The sequence below is a fragment of the Salmo salar genome, chromosome 21, assembly GCF_965601325.2.
Source record: "Salmo salar chromosome 21, fSalSal1, whole genome shotgun sequence".
Lineage (NCBI taxonomy): Eukaryota > Metazoa > Chordata > Actinopteri > Salmoniformes > Salmonidae > Salmo > Salmo salar.
In genome coordinates this window covers 20043359-20064193 of record NC_138311.1, presented here as the reverse complement: position 1 = coordinate 20064193, position 20835 = coordinate 20043359, and the positions used below count along the sequence as shown (strand labels likewise).

General features: G+C 41.2%; 1 protein-coding gene across 2 annotated transcripts in view; it reads right to left on the bottom strand.

Moving 5' to 3' along the window:
* Positions 1-18175, bottom strand: part of LOC106581899 (glucose-6-phosphate exchanger SLC37A1) — a 42130-nt gene extending 23955 nt beyond the window's left edge. Inside the window, exons 1-5 of one of the 2 annotated variants that reach the window (XM_045704515.2) lie at positions 17943-18175; positions 11137-11374; positions 4323-4404; positions 3552-3657; positions 3232-3310 (exon numbers count right to left, since the gene is read on the bottom strand). In XM_045704515.2, coding sequence (XP_045560471.1) covers positions 3232-3310; positions 3552-3657; positions 4323-4404; positions 11137-11192 — 323 coding nt within the window. In that variant the 5' untranslated portion in view covers positions 11193-11374; positions 17943-18175. The remainder of the gene's footprint in view (positions 1-3231; positions 3311-3551; positions 3658-4322; positions 4405-11136; positions 11375-17942) is intronic. The other variant, XM_045704516.2, reaches the window with a different exon arrangement.
* Positions 18176-20835: the final 2660 nt, after the last annotated feature.

Below are 20835 nucleotides of genomic sequence, written 5' to 3'. Positions count from 1 at the left end.
TCTTTAGTCAGAACAGTTTTCAGCTGTGCTAACATAATTGCAAAAGGGTTTTCTAATGATCAATTAGCCTTTTCAAATGATAAACTTGGATTAGCTAACAACGTGCCATTGGAACAGGAGTGAAGGTTTCTGATAAATGGGCCTCTGTACGCCTATGTAGATATTCCATTAAAAAAAAAAATCTGCCGTTTCCTGCTACAATAGTCATTTACAACATTAACAATGTCTACACTGTATTTCTGATCAATTTGATGTTATTTTAATGGCAAAAAAAAGAAGCTTTTCTTTCAAAAACAAGGACATTTCTAAGTGACCCCCAAATTTTGAACGGTAGTGTACATCTTCTGCACAGATTCTGTCAGACCTGGGCTGACAGTAACATAAAAAAAAATACACAAATAATTGTGTTGCAAAAAAGGTCCTGTTACCAGGACCACAAATACAAATTCCATCTAGATACCATTGCCCTAGAGCACACAAACTATACCTACCTCTGCCTAAACATCAGCACTACAGATAACTTCCAAAAAGCTGCGATCGATTTTGATGGCCTTCCACGCCATCAAAAGAAACATAAAAATCAATATCCCAATTAGGATCTGGCAAAAAATAATTGAAATCAGTTAAAATTCTTGAAAATCGGTGTCTGCTCACCAACCAAGGATTCACAAAACGGGACAACACTCTGCTCGACTCTGCTAAAGCTGTGGAGGCCACGAAATTTCATCAGCCGGTGATTCTCAAGCAAATAACTGTCGGTCTCAGGGTAATGGTCCCGTGTGGCTCAGTTGGTAGAGCATTGTGTTTGCAACACCAGGGTTGTGGGTTCGATTCCCACGGGGGACCAGTTTGGGGAGAAAAAATAAATAAAAATGTATGAAACGTATGCATTCACTACTGTAAGTTGCTCTGGATAAGAGCGTCTGCTAAATGACTAAAAATGTAAATGTAAACACATTTAGCATCTCCTAGCTTCCACACAGCCTACAATCCAAGATACAGACCTGTGGAACATCTACACTTTTAAAAGTCTAATAAATCCATGTAAAATAGCCTACACCTTCACAATAAATCCATTAATTATTTTAGACAGGTCTAAAGAAACATGATAGGAAAATGTAGTCTATTTCAGAAGAACAATAGCTTACTCTGAGTTGTCCTTATGTTAGGTCCTGATCTGGCTATGTTAAATGGCTGTGGGCTACACCAGTTCATTTAGCAGACAATATTTGCTTAGAATTCCTTGGAATTATTTAATATTATAGTATGAAGAATACTACTGAACAAAGCTGAATAAAATAGAAAGGATATTTTCTCCAAACGATTTGAGGGAGTGCGCACATGCGGCTAACAAAGAAATAGATACTTCTATATGCTTAATTTAGAGTTATTAATGTAACTTTAGTTGTTCTAGAAACATTGGACTATATGTTTCGATTTTTAATACATTGTAAGGCTGCATGAGGCAACTAATGATTTTAAAAAGTCGCTTGAAAAGGCATGAGCTCTGCTTTGTTTTTTGCACAGACTGTACACACTTCATCAGTCTTCTCTCATTCACAATCTGACAAGCACTTGATAATGCCATGAATTTCCCGGCTGCATCCCCTTTGTGTGGCCGTAATGCACCCTAAAAAAAAGCCATGTCTTTTGCGGCCAGTGGCCGTTGTGTCCTTGGCCCAGTGCTGGGTTGTGCCCTTCTCCCCGAGTGCTCCAAAGCACCTCTTACTCACATGGCTCTCCGTCACGTGATCGGGTCTTTCTCAGGTTACAAGTGAAGACAGACACATCGGGGACGCAACTGCTCGAGTCCTTATCCAATTCCGAGGTGCATATTGAAGATATTGGAAGAACTGTCCACATTTACTTTGTCAGCCATCAAGATGAGTAGGCCTAACGAACAGCAAAAGCACTAGCCTATGTCAATCTACTATCCCCCATAGTACAAAAGTTGACCTACTCTATGCGAGAAACAAATATTCCAAACATAGTCGGGGACAGCTGCGGGATGCGATAGATCCCAAATTAGTACAACCACTAGAGTAAAAAAAAATGTACGCAATGTGGATGACGCAACAGATAAGAACATTTAGCTTAAAATGTTGATAAACTATTAGGCTATTTCTTCACATTATAAGTGCAGCAAAGTGCACACAGCAGTAGGCTTTAAGCGTGAATGCTCCATTAGCGGGAAAACACCATTATCAAAAGTGACCGCAAATGCTACTATGCATGTAATGCTTTTATTATAAAAGGTGTATTTTTATGGTGAAAATGATCTTCCCCAAACTTGAAACTCACACGCTGCTTATGTATGCCAGTTAGGCTCTACACCCCTTGTAAAGCGAATTAATGTTCTTCATTTTAAGAAGTTATATGGCCACGTTAGCTGTGATACAAACCTTATTAAAAAAATCTAGGCATGTGGGCTAGGCTACATAAGGTGCGAGACCGTGATTCGAATAAAAGCCGCAAACAAAAAAAAGCCTTTGCCTTGCGCTGGACATCATTCACGAGTGACAGGCTAATATTGTCACCCATCACACTATTCTTGATTTAATCTTGTCTTTACATATACTAAATAATATATGGTGTGAAATATGTTTTGATTTAGAATGGACCTTCATCATGCACCCGTCTCGAAACAGTGGCAGGAGAAAAAAATACATGTTATCTATGTACTTAAATATTGAAAGGAGGACGCTTTTCCCGTGGTACATTTTCATGCCAGCCAGGTAGGCTATACTCCGGTTAAAATAAATAAATAAATAAATATAGTAGCCCTATAGAAATCTGAAGGATCCTCTTTTTAATAGTGGCCATCACTCTGTTTTCTCACGCCATTTCATAGCCTATAGAAAAATGTTGCGCAAACATGAGCTCATGAAGTGTTTGATTGGATTTTTGATACATTTGCATTGATGTCAGAGTGACAATAGAGCGCTGAGGGACAATAGAGCGCTGAGTACCAGACAGTTAGCAAGTTGGTAGGTTACTAATGACAATCAGCAGCATCAGAGCTTAGAGAAGCCTAATCACGGTGACTAAACAGTAATGCGGAATTTGACTGCCTTCATGACTCCACCTGCGTGGCGGTAATACGGTCACCGCAACAGCCCTAGACTCTGCAGTCTGACTGAAGGACGAGCGATGGGGAAGAGCTTTATGTGATAACTAGAGCCCAGAGGTTTTCCTGATCAGGTCAAGTGGACAGCCTAGTTTTAGCCTTACCTGAGGAACATGCCCACGGCATAGGCACAGAGGAAGGAGTAGTCCATGGCTCCCAGCAGCTGCTTATAGTTGCTTTTATCTAGGTATGGAGGTAGTTTTACATGAGAATGACATCAATTCAACCAAGGACCACTCATCTGAATACAGGCTCCTGGGTTTGATTACGGGGATCGACAACAATGTGTGAATGAATAGTAACAAATGTGTGATTAGTGATAAGTGTAGGGATAGAGGATGCATAACATTTAGTAGAGAAAGTGGGAGAAAGGGGGATTGAGAGACTGAAAGAGGGGGAGAACGAGGGTTGAGTGGGGTCTCACCAAAGGGTTTCCAGCTGCACTCTGCAGCTGTGTGGAGGTCTGACAGCTGGCTACTACTGGCTGTGGAGAGCTCATTGAGAGCTGAGCAGTTCTTATGCAGCTCACTCTGTGGAACAAATAATCATATTGGGCAAACATTCACATGTGTGTGCACGCACTGAAAAAAAGCACAAACTACAGTAAACCCAGCATATATAGCTGGTCAAACATTAATCTCATACATTTAATACTAAATATTAAAGCTGCTTCCAGCCATGCTATGGTTCCAAGGTAAACAATGGTGGATAACATTGGTTATATAAATGGTTAATCCCTGGCTCTGCTTTGGGAGGGACACTGTCATTCTGATATATATAGTCACAGACGGGCACAACTTAGGGGGGACAATTTATTTTGTATCCAGTCGGATAAACACTCCAAACAGCCTACCCGACAGCTCAGAAGCGTCCCATGGTTCTAAAGCACACCGTTGCCTCGTTTTGTATCATATTCCAATGATACAACTGGGGGGGACAAAAATGCAATTTAAGAATGTGGGGGGGGGGCAGTGAAAGTTGCGCCCCTGGTCACAGATATAGTAGCAGGATGAATCACACTGAGGCTGATCAGGTTACAATAACACCTGTGCTGATAACATGTATATTTAATGTGTGGATAGGAGTGTAGTGAGTAAATCTCTTATGTGCTATGCCAGTATAGTCCAGTAAATTCCCTATAGGGTACGTGTGTGTGTGTGTGTGTGTGTGTGTGTATGTATGTATTATATATTACCTTGACGATGCTGATGGGTTTTCTGGACAGGTGGAAGCTGGTGTACAGCAGGAAGGTGAGGCTAAATGTGAAGGCTCGGTACCTGGAGGGGGACAACACAAGGGGGCAGCAGTGAGAAGGGCTGGATAGGAGGAGGTAGTCAGTGGGTAGCATTCATCCCTGACCACTGAGAGTGAGATAACGTTTCATTCTCACAATGGTCAGTGTGAGGTTTGGGTAATCTGATCCTAGATCTGTCCTTAGATAAACTCATAAAACATAAAGAAACGTCCTCTCACTGTTAACTTAAGTGTGTAGAAATGACAATGAAACTACTTTTTCAATAAATTATTATTAATTATAACTATTATTCTTCAAATCACAGTATTTTCAATATAAACTCAGCAAAAAAAGAAACATCCTCTCACTGTCAACTGCGTATAGAACACTGACATTCCTGTCTTGCAGGAAAGCACGCACAGAACGAGCAGTATGGCATTGTTATGCTGGAGGGTCATGTCAGGATGAGCCTGCAGGAAGGGTACCACATGAAGGAGGAGGATGTAATGCACAGCGTTGAGATTGCCTGCAATGACAACAAGCTCAGTCCGATGATGCTGTGACACACCGCCCCCAACCATGACGGACCCTCCACCTCGATCGCGCTCCAGAGTACAGGCGTCGGTGTAACGCTCAACCCTTCGACGATAAACGCGAATCCGACCATCACCCCTGGTGAGACAAAACCGTAACTCGTCAGTGAAGAGCACTTTTTGCCAGTCCTGTCTGGTCCAGCGACGGTGGGTTTGTGCCCATAGGCGACGTTGTTACTGGTGATGTCTGGTGAGGACCTGCCTTACAACAGGCCTATAATCCCTCAGTCCAGCCTCTCTCAGCCTATTGCGGACAGTCTGAGCACTGATGGAGGGATTGTGCATTCCTGGTGTATCTTGGGCAGTTGCTGCCATCCTGTACCTGTCCCAGCAGGTGTGATGTTCGGATGTACCGATCCTGTGCAGGTGTTGTTACACGTGGTCTGCCACTGAGGACGATCAGCTGTCCGTCATGTCTCCCTGTAGCGCTGTCTTAGGCATCTCACAGTACGGACATTGCAATTTATTGCCCTGGCCACATCTGCAGTACTCATGCCTCCTTGCAGCATGCCTAAGGCACGTTCACGCAGATGAGCAGGGACCCTGGGCATCTTTCTTTTGGTGTTTTTCAGAGTCTGTAGAAAGGCCTCTTTAGTGTCCTAAGTCTTCACAACTGTGACCTTAATTGCCTACCGTCTGTAAGCTGTTAGTGTCTTAATGACCGTTCCACAGGTGCATGTTCATTAATAGTTTATGGTTCATTGAACAAGCATGGGAAACAGTGTTTAAACCCTTTACAATGAAGATCTGTGAAGTTATTTAGATTTTTACGAATTATCTTTGAAAGACAGGGTCCTGAAAAAGGGACGTTTCTTTTTTTTTACTGAGTTTATGTTAACTTATATTCTGAGAGGGTGGAGGACAACTGGACCTCTTTGCTGGACTGACTGACTGGCTGGCTCTGTTTATGGTGGCATAAATGAGCTGAATGGAGGTCAAATATATCACCTACAAACTGTAGCTAGCTACATCTACACAATCAAAGTAATTTGCAAATCTTTGCAATATACAGCTGAAGGCAGAAGTTTACATACACTTAGGTTGGAGAAATTAAAACTCGTTTTTCAACCACCCACTTTCTTGTTAACAAACTATAGTTTTGGCAAGTCGGTTAGGACATCTACTTTACGCATGACACAAGTCATTTTTCCAACAATTGTTTACAGATTATTTCACTGTATCACAATTCCAGTGGGTCATAAGTTTACATTCACTAAGTTGACTGCCTTTAAACAGCTTGGAAAATTCCAGAAAAGGATGTCATGGCTTTAGAAGCTTCTGATCGGCTAATTGACATCATTTGAGTCAATTGGAGGTGTACCTGTGGATGTATTTATTTCAAGGCCTGCCTTCAAACTTAGTACCTCTTTGCTTCACATCATGGGAAAAAAATCAAAAGAAATCATCCAAGAACTCAGCAAAAAAATTGTAGACCTCCACAAGTCTGGTTCATCCTTGGGAGCAATTTCCAAATGCCTGAAGGTACCACGCTCATCTGTACAAACAATAGTACGCAAGTATAAACACCATGGGACCACGCAGCTGTCATACCGCTCAGGAAGGAGACACGTTCTGTCTCCTAGAGATGAACGTACTTTGGTGCGAGAAGTGCAAATCAATCCCAGAACAGCAGCAAAGGACCTTGTGAAGATGCTGGAGGAAACAGGTACAAAAGTATCTATATCCACAGTAAAACGAGTCCTATATCGACATAACCTGAAAGGCCGCTCAGCAAGGAAGAAGCCACTGCTCCAAAACAGCCATAAAAAAGCCAGACTACGATTTTCAACTGCACATGGGGACAAAGATTGTACTTTCTGGAGAAATGTCCTCTGGTCTGATGAAACAAAAATATAACTGTTTGGCCATAATCGTTATGTTTGGAGGAAAAAGGGGGAGGCTTGCAAGCCGAAGAGCATTATCCCAACCGTGGAGCATGGGGGTGGCAGCATCATGTTCTGGGGGTGCTTTGCTGCAGGAGGGACTGGTGCACTTCATAAAATAGATGGCATCATGAGGATGGAAAATTGTCGATATATTGAAGCAACATCTCAAGACATCAGTCAGGAAGTTAAAGCTTGGTCGCAAATGGGTCTTCCAAATGGACAATGAATACTTCCAAAGTTGTGGCAAAATGGCTTAAGGACAACAGCATCAAGTTATTGGAGTGGCCATCACAAAGCCCTGACCTCAATCCCATATTAAATTTGTGGGCAGAACTGAAAAAGCGTGGGAGCAAGGAGGCCTACAAACCTGACTCAGTTACACCAGCTCCGTCAGGAGGAATGGGCCAAAATTCACCCACTTATTGTGGGAAGATAGTGGAAGGCTACCCGAAACATTTGACCCAAGTTCAACAATTTAAAGGCAATGCTACCAAATACTAATTGAGTGTACGTAAACTTCTGACCCACTGGGAATGTGATAAAAGAAATCAAATCTTAAAGAAATAATTTTATACTATTATTCTGACATTTCACATTCATAAAATAAAGTGGTGATCCTAACTGACCTAAGACAGGGAATTTTTACTAGGATTAAATGTCAGGAATTGTGAAAAACTGAGTTTAAATGTATTTGGCTAAGGTGCATGTAAACTTCTGACTTCAACTGTAATTCAATGTTAAAGTACACAGTGAGAACTGGTAAGTATAACAAAGGCCAGGATGTGCCGTTCCTTTTACTCTCCCACTCAGTCATTTCCTTGTGGACTTGTGCAATTGGCAAACAAATTGAGTTTGACCTATACGGACACATCTACCCCCTGACCTAGCCAAACGTAGCCACCTCGACGTCGGTCTGCTCCTGACCTAGCCAAACACAGGCCAACTCGACGTGGGTCTGCCCCTGGACAAGCCAAATACAGCCACTTATGGCAGTCTGGACGTCTTAACACCACCATAAACCATTCCTAGAGACCAATTGCTAAGGAGTAGAAAGTAGCCAGAGGGAAGAATCCCTGATTAACTTTGCACATTCAACAGCTGGGCAGCATGTGTGCGTGTTTGTATCTCTCTCTCCATGTGTCTAGTGGGGAGGGGGTTGTGTTCATAAGACAGGACAGGAAGGGGACAGTTAGGACACTGGCAATGTGTCTTCCTTGTTGGCAGTAATTCAGTGAAAAACATGTCAGTGGCTCTGTGACACCACAGAACACCACCAATGTCCCACCTCAAATCAAACTTTAATTTGCCACATGTGCCGAATACAACAAGTGTGGACTTTACCGTGAAATCCTTACTTACAAGCCCTTAACCAACAGTGCAGTTCAAGAAGAAGAAAATATTTACCAGTAGGCTAAAATAAAAAGCCATAATAAAAAGTAACACAATAAGAATAACAATACCAAGTCAGTGTGCCGGGGTACAGGCTAGTTGAGATAATCTGTACATGTAGTTGGGGGCGAAGTGACTATGCATAGGTAACAAACAAACAGCGAGTAGCAGCAAGGGGAAGACAAACAGGTTTCCCTCAAGAATTTCCCTGTATTTAACACCATCCATCATTTCCTCAATTCTGACCAGTTTCCCAGTCCCTAGCGATGAAAAACATCCCCACAGCATGATACTGCCACCACCATGCTTCACTGTGGGGATGGTGTTCGAGGTGATGAGAGGGGTTGGGTTTGCGCCAGACATAGCGCTTTCCTTGTTGGCCAAAAAGCTCAATTTTAGTCTCATCTGACCAGAATACCTTCTTCCATATGTTTGGGGAGTCTCCCACATGCCTATTTTTTTCTTCTTTGAGCAATGGCTTTTTTTCTGGACACTCTTCCATAAAACCCAGCTCTGTGGAGTGTATGGCATAAAGTGGTCCTATGGACAGATACTCCAATCTCCGCTGTGGAGCTTTGCAGCTCTTAAAGGTTTATCTTTGGTCTCTTTGTTGCTTCTCTGATTAATGCCCTCCTTGCCTGGTCCGTGAGTTTTGGTGGGCGGCCCTCTCTTGGCAGGTTTGTTGTGGTGCCATATTCTTTCAAATTTTTAATAATGGATTTAATGGTGCGCCGTGAGATGTTCAAAGTTTTGGATATTTTCTTTTCAAACCCAACCCTGAGCTGTAATTCTCCACAACTTTGTCCCTGACCTGTTTGGATTGGTCTTCATGGTGCCCCTTGCTTAGTGGTGTTGCAGACTCTGGGGCCTTTCAGAACGGAGATATATATATATATATATATATATATATATATATAGATTGCACACAGGTGGACTAACTAATTATGTGACTTCTGAAAGTAATTGGTTGCACCAGATCTTATTTAGGGGCTTCCTTGCAAACTGGGGTGAATACATAAGCACGCACCACTTTTACGATTTAAATTTATGAGAATTTTTTTAAACAAGTAATTTTTTCCATTTCACTTCACCAATTTGGACTATTTTGTGTACGTTCATTTCATGAAATCGAAACAAAAATCCATTTAAATTACAGGTTGTAAAGCAACAAAATATGAAAAACGCCAAGGGGGACGAATACTTTTGCAAGGCACTGCACTTACAGTCACTGTGGGGACGGCGTCATCGATGCACTTATTGATGAAGCCGATGACTGAGGTGGTGTATTCCTCAATGCCATTGGATGAATCCCGGAACATATTCCAGTCTGTGCTAGCAAAACTGTCCTGTAGTGTAGCTTACGCGTCATCTGACCACTTCCGTATTGAGCGAGTCACTGGTACTTCCTGCTTTAGTTTTTGCTTGTAAGCAGGAATCAGGAGGATAGAATTGTGGTCAAATTTGCCAAATGGAGGGTGGGGGAGAGCTTTGTATGCATCTCTGTGTGTTTTTTTATTTTACCTTTATTTAACCAGGTAGGCCAGTTGAGAACGAGTTCTAATTTACAACTGTGACCTGTCCAAGATAAAGCAAAGCAGTGCAACAAATTGTGTGGGGTAAATGTGGTTGCACATGTGACATGCTGGTAAAAAAATTCGTAAAACTGATTTAAGTTTCCTGCATTAAAGTCCCTGGCCACTAGGAGCGCCGCTTCTGGATGAGCATTTTCTTCTTTACTTATGGCCTTATAGAGTTGGTTGAGAGCAGTCTTAGCGCCAGCTTCGCTTTGTGGTGGTAAATAGACGGCTACGAATAATACAGATGAGAACTCGCAAAAGGCCTGGATCTGGGCCTGTTTCAGTGAAAGCAGGATATCCTTCTCGTCGGACTCGTTAAAGGAAAAAGTTTCTTCCAGTCTGCGGTGAGTAATTGCTTTTCTAATGTACAGAAGTTGTTTTCGGCCATAAGAGACGGTAGCACCAACATTATGTACACAATACGTTAAAAAACAAGTTACACAAAATGCCCCCAAAAATATTATAATTGCACAATTGGTTGGGAGAATATAAAACGTCAGTCATGTTCTTTGGCGCCAACTCTCTGATAGGACCAGACATACAGGGCGGTAGGTAGCCTAGAGGTTAGAGTGTTGGGCCACTAACCGAAAGGTTGCTGGATCGAATCCCTGAGCTGACAAGGTAAAAATCTGTCGTTCTACCCCTGAACAACGCAGTTAACCCACTGTTCCCTTGTAGGCTGTCATTGTAAATAAGAATTAGTTCTTAACTGGCTTGCCTAGTTAAATAAAAATACAGGTACAAAGGTTTACAACCTTGATTTCAGCATGCCACTGTCACTTGCACTGTATAACAAGTCAGTCTGAATGCAATTAAAGTGATAAAGCTCTAAGAAATACTTCAGTCAGGTTCAGAACACGGTTCCCCACTCTTTCTCTTGATAACTCCTGATCTTATTTTTTCCTGAGCGGGAACAACTCCTGGCCCTAATAATGACGGTGATACGTGATCATTAAGCTGCCTGTAAGTATACAGGGCTATGCCACATACAGTAGATGGTACGTATGCCCTACTCTACATGATGTATGGGAACTTAGAGGACAGTTCTGTTATTTGCAGTGTTCTCGCTCTCTTTCTCTGTGTCCCGGCTAATTCACTCTCTTGCAGAAAATACATAATTAGGACTAAATAGAAAACAGCTACAAGCACAGACACACTCACATGTACACTCCTGCACAGGCACACACATGAACAGTATGGCTTGAGCCCTGAGGTCTTTTCATCATAAGTCATCAACAATTTACAACTAAGTTCACGTGTAAGCCAGACCTGTACTGACAAACCAACAGAACATATTGATCTGACAGACAGACAGACATACAAAACTCACCACTGGTCTCTGTTGAAGGAGGCCAGGAAGCGGATGCCAGGTGGCACAGGGGCCATGATGATTGGGTGATAACGGGCACTGCGGGGTCAGGGGTCAACAGATCGGTAGATCTCACAGCAATGATGACCAACACACAGAACTGCAGCTCACCTCTGGCCAGAAGAACCCTGTGAGCTCAACACTAGGCCTGGGAGACATGGCCAAGAACCTGCTGGAATAACCCCTCAGAAGTGTTCTCCTACAAGAACAAAAGAAAGTTTCAAATACAGCAGGACCTCTGAAGTCGGCATGGGCATCTCTCTCCATTCCATAATGTAAGTTCTATAACTTTAACTTTGTGGATGTACAGTTCGGAAAGTATTGAGACCCCTTGACTTATTTCACATTTTGTTACATTAGTCTTATTCTAAAATTGATTAAATAAAGAATTACTCAGCAATCCCCACACAATGACAAAGCGAAAACAGGTTTAGACAAATTGAAAAAAAAATAAATACATAAATACCTTATTTACATTAGTATTCAGACCCTTTGCTGGAAATTTTGCTTACATTCCTCCAAAAAAGTTTGCTTATAACAGTGAACCTTTTTTGTGGGATACACATTAGAGGTCGACCGATTAATCGGAATGGCCGATTAATTAGGGCCGATTTCAAGTTTTCATAACAATCGGTAATCGGCATTTTTCGCCGCCGATTTGCCGATTTAACTAGGCAAGTCAGATTAAGAACACTGACGCTGTCTACCTGTTACGCGAGGGCAGCAAGAAGCCAAGGTAAGTTGCTAGCTAGCATTAAACTTATCTTACAAAAAACTATCAATCTTAACATAATCACTAGTTAACTACACATGGTTGATGATATTACTTGTTTATCTAACGTGTCCTGCGTTGCATATAATCGATGTGGTGCCTGTTATTTTCTCATCGAATCACAGCCTACTTTGACAAACGGGTGATGATTTAACAAGCGCATTTGCGAAAAAAAGCACTGTCGTTGCACTAATGTACCTAACCATAAACATCAATGCCTTTCTTAAAATCAATACACAAGTATATATTTTTAAACCTGCATATTTAGTTAATATTGCCTGCTAACATGAATTTCCGTCACTTCTCTTGCGTTCTGTGCAAGCAGTCAAGGTATATACAGCAGTTTGGGCCGCCTGGCTCATTGCAAACTGTGTGAAGTCCATTTACTCCTAACAAAGGCCGTAATTAATTTTCCAGAATTGTACATAATTATGACATAACATTGAAGGTTGTGCAATGTAACAGGAATATTTAGACTTAGGGATGCCACCCGTTAGATAAAATACGGAACGGTTCCGTATTTCACTGAAATAATAAACGTTTCGTTTTCGAAATGATAGTTTCTGGATTCGACCATATTACTGACCAAAGGCTTGTATTTCTGTGTGTTATTATGTTATAATTAAGTCTATGATTTGATATTTAATTAGAGCAGTCTGACTGAGCAATGGTAGGCAGCAGCAGGCTCGTAAGCATTCATTCAAATAGCACCTTTGTGTGTTTGCCAGCAGCTCTTCGCAATTCTTCAAGCATTGCGCTGTTTATGACTTCAAGCCTATCAACCTCTGAGATTAGCTGGTGTAACCGATGTGAAATGGCTAGCTAGTTAGTGGGTGCGCGCTAATAGCATTTCAAACATCACTCGCTCCGAGACTTGGGAGTGGTTGTTCCCCTTGCTCTACATGGGTAATGCTGCTTCGAGGGTGGCTGTTGTCGATGTGTTCCTGGTTCGAGCCCAGGTAGGAGCGAGGAGAGGGACGGAAGCTATACTGTTACACTGGCAATACTAAAGTGCCTATAAGAACATCCAATAGTTAAAGGTATATGAAATACAAATCGTAGAGAGAGAAATAGTCCTATAATTCCTATAATAACTACAACCTAAAACTTCTTACCTGGGAATATTGAAGACTCATGTTAAAAGGAACCACCAGCTTTCATATGTTCTGAGGAAGGAACTTAAACGTTAGCTTTTTTACATGGCACATATTGCACTTTTACTTTCTTCTTCAACACTTTGTTTTTGCATAATTTAAACCAAATTGAACATGTTTCATTATTTATTTGAGGCTAAATTGATAGTATTTATGTATTATATTAAGTTAAAATAAGTGTTCATTCAGTATTGTTGTAATTGTCATTATTACAAATAAAATACGTTTTTTTTAAATAAATTAAAATTAAAAAAACAAAAAACAAAAAAAATAAAAAAAATCATCCGATTAATCGGTATCTGCTTTTTTTGGTCCTCCAATAATCGGTATCGGCGTTGACAAATCATAATCGGTCGACCTCTAATACACATAAGGCAATTCTAGGTCTTGTGGCATATTTTGGTTAAACTCTCCCCAATTCAATGGAATTGCATCCCTCTGCATGTACAGTGCATTCTTCCATCACATTCTTCCATCAGAGGTGATCCTCAAGATGTTGCACACTAATGAGATGCTATTGAGCCCACACTACTACAACTGTAGTAGTGTGGGCTCCAATACTACAATACTGGGTGGGGTGAATATATTTTATATGACATACATGATTTTTTGTTAACTAGTAAACAGTAGCCTACAGCAAAGTATGTTTAAATCATTTCTAACTTAACAATTTCTGCTAGTTAGTTTTTGCTACCTTGTGGGTTTTAGCTTGCTTGAGCCTACTAACTGAGGGAGTGTTAATTCACCTGTTTCCATAAATTTGATTTTAAAACATTTATCTTAGAAAAGGAGTTGTTTAATATAACTGCTTAACTATTTATCTGTACATGGAATTGTATTTGTTTGTTTTTTTACTCCTTTTTTCCCCCTAATCTTTACAGGAAAATGCCACGGACACTATCTGATGTGTGGCGACATTTCACTGCAGCTAATGTAGAAGGAAAAGCTGTGTACATTTGCAAATACTGTGCCAAATCATGTGAAGAACACAACAAAGACGCAGAATTATCCGGCCAAGTGCATAAAGTTCACTCAGCGCTCACAACAAGCAACCTCTGACAAAAGTCCCTCTACTTCTAGTCGAGGTGAAAATGATGAATCAGACACCTTATTGATAGCAACAACTCATGGTCCTCCTGGAATCAGAAGTGTTTTTGACTCAATGGAGGAACGTAGTCAGAGAAATGCTGATGAATGTCTTGCTCGAGCTGTGTAAGCAACTGGTTCACCTCTGACGTTCACAGGCAATGTATATTGGAAGTTTTTCTGAATGTTCTTTGCCTAGTATACACCCCTCCAACCAAACATGCTTTATCTACTAATTTGCCTGGATGCAGAGTTCAAGTGAAGGTTAAGCAAATCCTAGAGAAAGCAGACTTTACTGCAATCATCTCTGATGGGTGGTCAAAAGTCTGTGGGCAAGAATAATTAACTACATCATCTCCACCCCTCAACCAGTATTCTACAAGAGCACTGACACACGGGACAACAGACACACCGGTCTCTACATTGCAGATGAGCTGAAGGCAGTCATCAATGACCTTGGACCACAAAAGGTATTTGCACTGGTGACAGAGAATGCTGCGAACATGAAGGCTGCTTGGTCTAAAGTGAAGGAGTCCTACCCTCACATCACACACATTGGCTGTGATGCTCATGCATTGAATCTGCTCCTCAAGGACATTGTGGCACTGAGAACAATGGATACACTCTACAAGAGAGACAAGGAAATGGTTAGATATGTGAAGGGTCATCAAGTTATAGCAGCAATCTACCTCACCAAGCAAAGTGAGAAGAATAAGAGCACCACACTGAAGCTGCCCAGCAACACCCGTTGGGGTGGTGTTGTCATCATGTTTGACAGTCTCCTGGAGGGGAAGGAGTCTCTCCAAGAAATGGCCATATCAGTCTGCCGATATGGACAGCCCCATCAAGGGTGATGTATTTTGGGAGAGAGTGGTAAGCAGCCTGAAACTCCTGAAACCGCTAGCAGAAGCATTTGCACGGATTGAGGGAGACAATGCCATCCTGTCTGATGTTCAGACTCTGCTTGCAGATGTAAGAGAAAAAATCCGTACAGCCCTGCCCACTTCACTGTTGCTCCAAGCAGAGGAAACTGCATTTCTGAAATACATCAAAAAGCGTGAAGACTTCTGCCTGAAGCCCATACACGCCGCAGCGTACATGTTGGACCCCAAGTATGCTGGCAAGAGCATCCTGTCTGGTGCAGAGATCAACAAGACCTATGGTGTCATCACTACCATGTCTCGCCACCTTGGCCTGGATGAGGGCAAGGTTCTTGGCAGTCTGGCAAAATACACTTCCAAGCAAGTGCTTTGGGATGGAGATGCAATATGGCAGTCGTGCCAACATATCGCATCAGCCATCTGGTGGAAGGGACTTTGTGGATGTGAGGCTCTTTCCCCTGTTGCCTCCATCATCCTCCAAAGCCCACCAACATCAACCGCCTCAGAGCGCAACTGGTCCTTGTTTGGGAACACACACACAAAAGCACGCAACAGGCTGACCAATACAAGGGTTGAAAAATTGGTGGCTATCCAGGCAAATTTGAGTCTTTTTGAGCCTGACAACAAGCTATCCTCAACAAGGTTGGAAAGTGACAGTGAAGATGAGGCCTCAGAGTCTGATGTTCAAGAGGTGGAGAAGACATGGAAGCCTGAGAGGAAGACAACCAAAGCTTTAGTTTCTAGACTATCAATTTACAGATGTATGTTCAAAACATTTTTAGGAGATGCAATGGATCACTGGGGATCATTCAATGTTCCCTTTCTTTTGTTCAGTGAAATCATCCCATGTCAACTCATTTAATTAAAAGTTCAATTCGTAACTAAATCATTTTTTTTATAATTTAAACATTTGCAATTATGTCTACTTATGATAAGGTAAAATGTTTATGTTTCTGTCTCCATATGATATGGTAAATATATCCAATGCAAAAAACATCTACATTTAAATGGTATTAATATTAATTTGCATACATTTACGTTAATTCCCATATATTCCCGTTAAATGCCCACGGAAAGTTTCCACCTCTGAATATTCCCCAAAATGTGCAACCCACCTTGAGGCTGTCACTGTTGCCAAAGGTACTTCAACAAAGTACTAAGTAAAGGGTCTGAATACTTATGTAAATATGCTTGTTCAGTTTTGCATTTGTAATACATTTGCAAAGATTTCTAAAAACCTGTTTTTGTTTTGTCATTATGGGGTATTGTGTGTAGATTGATGAGAAATTATATTTAATCAATTTTATAATAAGGCTGTAACATAACAAAATGTGGAAGAAGTTAAATGCACTGCACATGTCCAAGGGAGGCATTGTAGGCTACAGTAAACCTTCCACCAAGCAACTCATCTCAGTAGGGGATCAGATATATTCCTGGCATTCAAACAACTTCTGTTTCGTACTCGGGGGATCAGATGTGTAGCAGAGGACAGCAGAAGTATCATTGCTTTTATTACCAGACATGAATAACCTACTATGCTGGAATCTTGGTCTGAAAACATGACGTTGCCAAGCACTGTACCACCAACTGTGTATCTAGCGACAGCTTGGCTTGCTTGTAGCTACGCCAACTGTACAATTTAACTCCATCATGGGTCTGTGCCACGAAATTAGTCATTTACACTACTGGTATGGTCACGTCATCATTTTAGCACTTAAAGTGAAAGTTGAATGGATTAATTCTACATAGGCTACTAAGTAACACGCTAAAACTTTTGCACCACCACAACCATTCACTACAGCGGCCTGCAGTAGAGCTAATAGCAAAACCTCATACTTGGAATCTTGGACTGCACATCAACTGAACCAGGCTTTATATTTAGATGTGTGGCAGTCGCAGAGCCTCTAAATGATTTACTGAAGTTAATTAGGCAACTGAACTTCAGTAGACAATACTGGTCTAACCTATGTTATTTGAAAAAATACATATGTTTCCTAATTTAGGGACTTATTATCTAGCATCCTAATTGAGATTGGTTGTATACAGAGCCAAATACTAATTATCTTGGGTTGTTGTAAAAAAATATATATAATCAAAATGGGACGTCCTTGTGTGATAGCCATCAAAGAAAGAAGCATACTGCAGGACATTTGCTAGTAAACCACCGTCCATACTATGTTTTCAATGATTATGATCATCAGCTACTTTGTAACCAACCACTTCCCTTACAAAATATTTATGTACACTAATAACTCGATATTAAACTGAGTATGGCAGTAGGCATTATGCAATAGTCATGTAAACACATTCTGCTCATCTTAAGTCGCCGTAAGGTCAGAATCGAAGTAGCATACATCGATTAAAACACCTAGTTTTCTGGGCAAACTTTCGAAATGTAAACACTTTTAATCCGCCTTCCAGCAATCTATTTAATCTGCCCATGTCCTACCACCAGCCGAGCGAGCCTCCCTCCCTCCCTCGCGAAATGAGTCAGGAAAAGAAAGGTATGCGTCTTGAAGTAGTTTTCACATACAAAATGTATGTCCTTACTTAGAATCAAATATCCTTCCCAAAACTAACATGGTCTGCATTGATCAGTGCCATCAGGTAGCTTGATTTCAGATGTGTCCATGTAAATATGACTATTAAGTTAATCGTTATTCTTGCAAAGCATGTAAACCTGTTAATCTAACTATTATATTAATTCGACTATACACAATAATCGCATTATTGTGTGCATGTAACCGTGCTCTCCAATTCACTTTCTGCTCATCCTCGTGCGTTCGACGCTTGACAGAAAAGGAGGTCTATCTGTGGAAAATCGCCGCGCCCATCAATTCACAGACATGGAGAGAGAGACATTATCAAACTTGCCGTGGTTGAAATACAGAGGGGAAACCAAAAGACACGTCTTGTTTCTCGTCCAAAAAGGCGGCAGGTTGTCAGGCGGTTAACTACAACTTCTTTCTTCTTTCAAACCAAGGTGTAACTGTCACACTTCAGTGAGGGGTTTCGATTAATCTCGCCGGTGTAGGCGTGTTTTGCATTGGTTGAAATGTGATTGCATTTAATATGAAACTGCGCTGCCTCCCAGGCGTGAGCCACGTGTCCCGTTCAAAGCCCACGGCGAAATTGGCTCAAAACAAAAGTGACGTATTTAAGCAAGTGTAGTAATTAGTAGGACTGTGTTTCCCATGCGAAAGTAATTGCTTTTGATTTGTTTTTAATTATCTGCGTAGCAATGAAACATAGTCAGAACATTCAAACATTTACATAGGGAATATAAATATGTTTCTGGACGATGCACCATGCTGCCTTGTTGACAAAATGACCAAGTGGCACAGATTACTGTTCGATTTGATATCAGCGCTCCTCCCTCCCCGCTTTCTCCCGATGACGTGACGGGCCTTTGCCCGGTGTCCCGCTGTTCAGCATAATCGAATCCGCCCAATCACACTGGTCGCCTAACCTCTCCTTTGGTCTACAAATGACGTCAGAATAGTACAAGGAACCGCTGTGTCTGATGTCCCTGGCTAGATATTTTTAAAAAGCATTTTGGTGTGGCAACAAAGTGAATCAAGAAGGGAATTAGATAAAACATGTATATGTTACTGGAAAACCAAAAAGCCTCTAGTTGGCCTATTTTAATAGGACTTAATTATAAGGATATATCATCCAGTTCAAATAGGCCAGATTAGCCCTGTTTGGTTTTCCAGTAACGGATACATATTGTCAATATATGATAAGCCTAAACATCTTTAATGTGGAACCAAAAAAAAAGTTAGCATCTTAATGCAACAGTTTTGAAGATATAGATGTTTATTTATTCTTTTTTTGCGGGTTTATTTATGTTTTTACCAATATTCTCGATCGGTTACGTGTCTGAACCCGAGTCCCACATTGAGGGAGTTATTTTATACTGGCCCGGCAAAAGCCTGCCACGTCATCGGACGAAAACGTGAGGGGAAGAGCGCCGTTATCAAATCGAACAGTAATCTGCGCCGCTCGGTCATTTTGTTACCAAGGCAGCGTAGTGCATCGTCCAGTCACATACAACATCTCTTTTCCATAAAATAAAATATGGAAACATAAAATAAATGTTTGAACTCATACGGAAAAAGTAATATATTATAATATATGTACACACAGTAAATGAGGGGGAATTCAAAATATATTTACATATATGTACAGAATATATTCATGCGAAGAGACATGGAGTTGCATGCAGACATGGTGCCTTTCGAATTCAATGCAATGTTATCCTTAATCCCCTGCGTATACCAACACTGTGCATAGTATGGTCAACACTTGGTCCTCTTTCTTTTTGATGACTGTGCATAGTATATTTTAGAGAGTAGCAGCTAGGCCATAGAAACTTGTTGACATATCTGTTTTCAGCAGACACTTTTGTATTGTGGTTTACTTTCAGAGCCTAGAAGCAAGAATAATGGTTTATTTTTGTGTGCTGAAAAAGCTCTGTTGGCATTTCTTCATCTCAATACAAGGTGTTTCAATGCATTCTATTTGAACATCCAGTGCTGACAACATACAGAAGAGCCACTCATCTTGCATTTGGCTCATGAGCTTCATCCGTGGAGGACAGAGAGTTGTGGAGAGCCACACATGACCATTTCAGGGGTACACTGATTGGACGACTAAGAATCCTTGCAGCCATAATGCCAAATGCATTCTTTGACTCTCCGACAACAAGCGTGTCAGTACTTCCAGGTACGCCATGGTTCATTGAGATGGATACCTGTGAATGAGAGGTAACAAGATAATATATATATATATACACTGTACATGATATATCAGTGGCGGTTGGTGTCGTTTCAGAGGGAGGATGATTTTTACCTTTCATGAGCATGGCCTTATAATACAGCACATTGGATGACTCTCATTCATATTCAATTCACCCAGTTCAATGTAACATTGATAGGTTTAGGCTACTACATGATACTAACATTTTCCCTGTACCTATCATGAGGTTGCTACAAACCTAGCCTATGACTGAAAACGTAGGTGCACAGGTCAAGAGAGAAATTTGAGGTGACAGACAGTGACAGACAGTGTAATCATTAGTCCAACAGTTGCAAACGAGAGCTTCTACTGGACAAATTCAGGTATGTTTATCCCGATTTCGTTCCGTTTGCTTCCGTTTAAGAAAAGTTATTCAACAGAATCGGCGGAATGAATACACCCCTGAGCAATCGTAAACACAGTTCACTTTCATAACAGCCACATTGTATTCCTTCTCACATCTATACTCTCCTATGGGGGGGTGATAAAGGCCTAAATTTAGCCTAGTCAACAACAACAATTTGGCTGTCACCTACCATTGAACGTGTAACTAACATGTCGTCATACCAATGCCTTACTAACATCTGCGTGACACCTGCGTGTTAATGAAAGACATACGGTGCATAGTTTAAATTTATATGAATTAAATCTCAACCATAAATGTTAGAAATTTAGTTTTCCCGTACAAGCCGACATTCTGATGTAGCCACCTTGAGCTATAGTGTAGCCTACGGCTTGTGTATTTCCTGTTATCGCTAATGGCCTAGAAAAGATTATGTCCAATCTATAGGTAATCTGTCTTTCCCTCAACACTATGTTGTTACCAGTTCCCAGTAGCCTACATTACAGAACCATAAGAGTTGTGTCCGTGGCTTTCAGTCGAAGAGGAGTTCATAGGCTTTCCCAGAGGACACTTGCTATTTGGGATCCTTGTGATGTCCCTACCTCAATCAAGTAGAAATGTAAA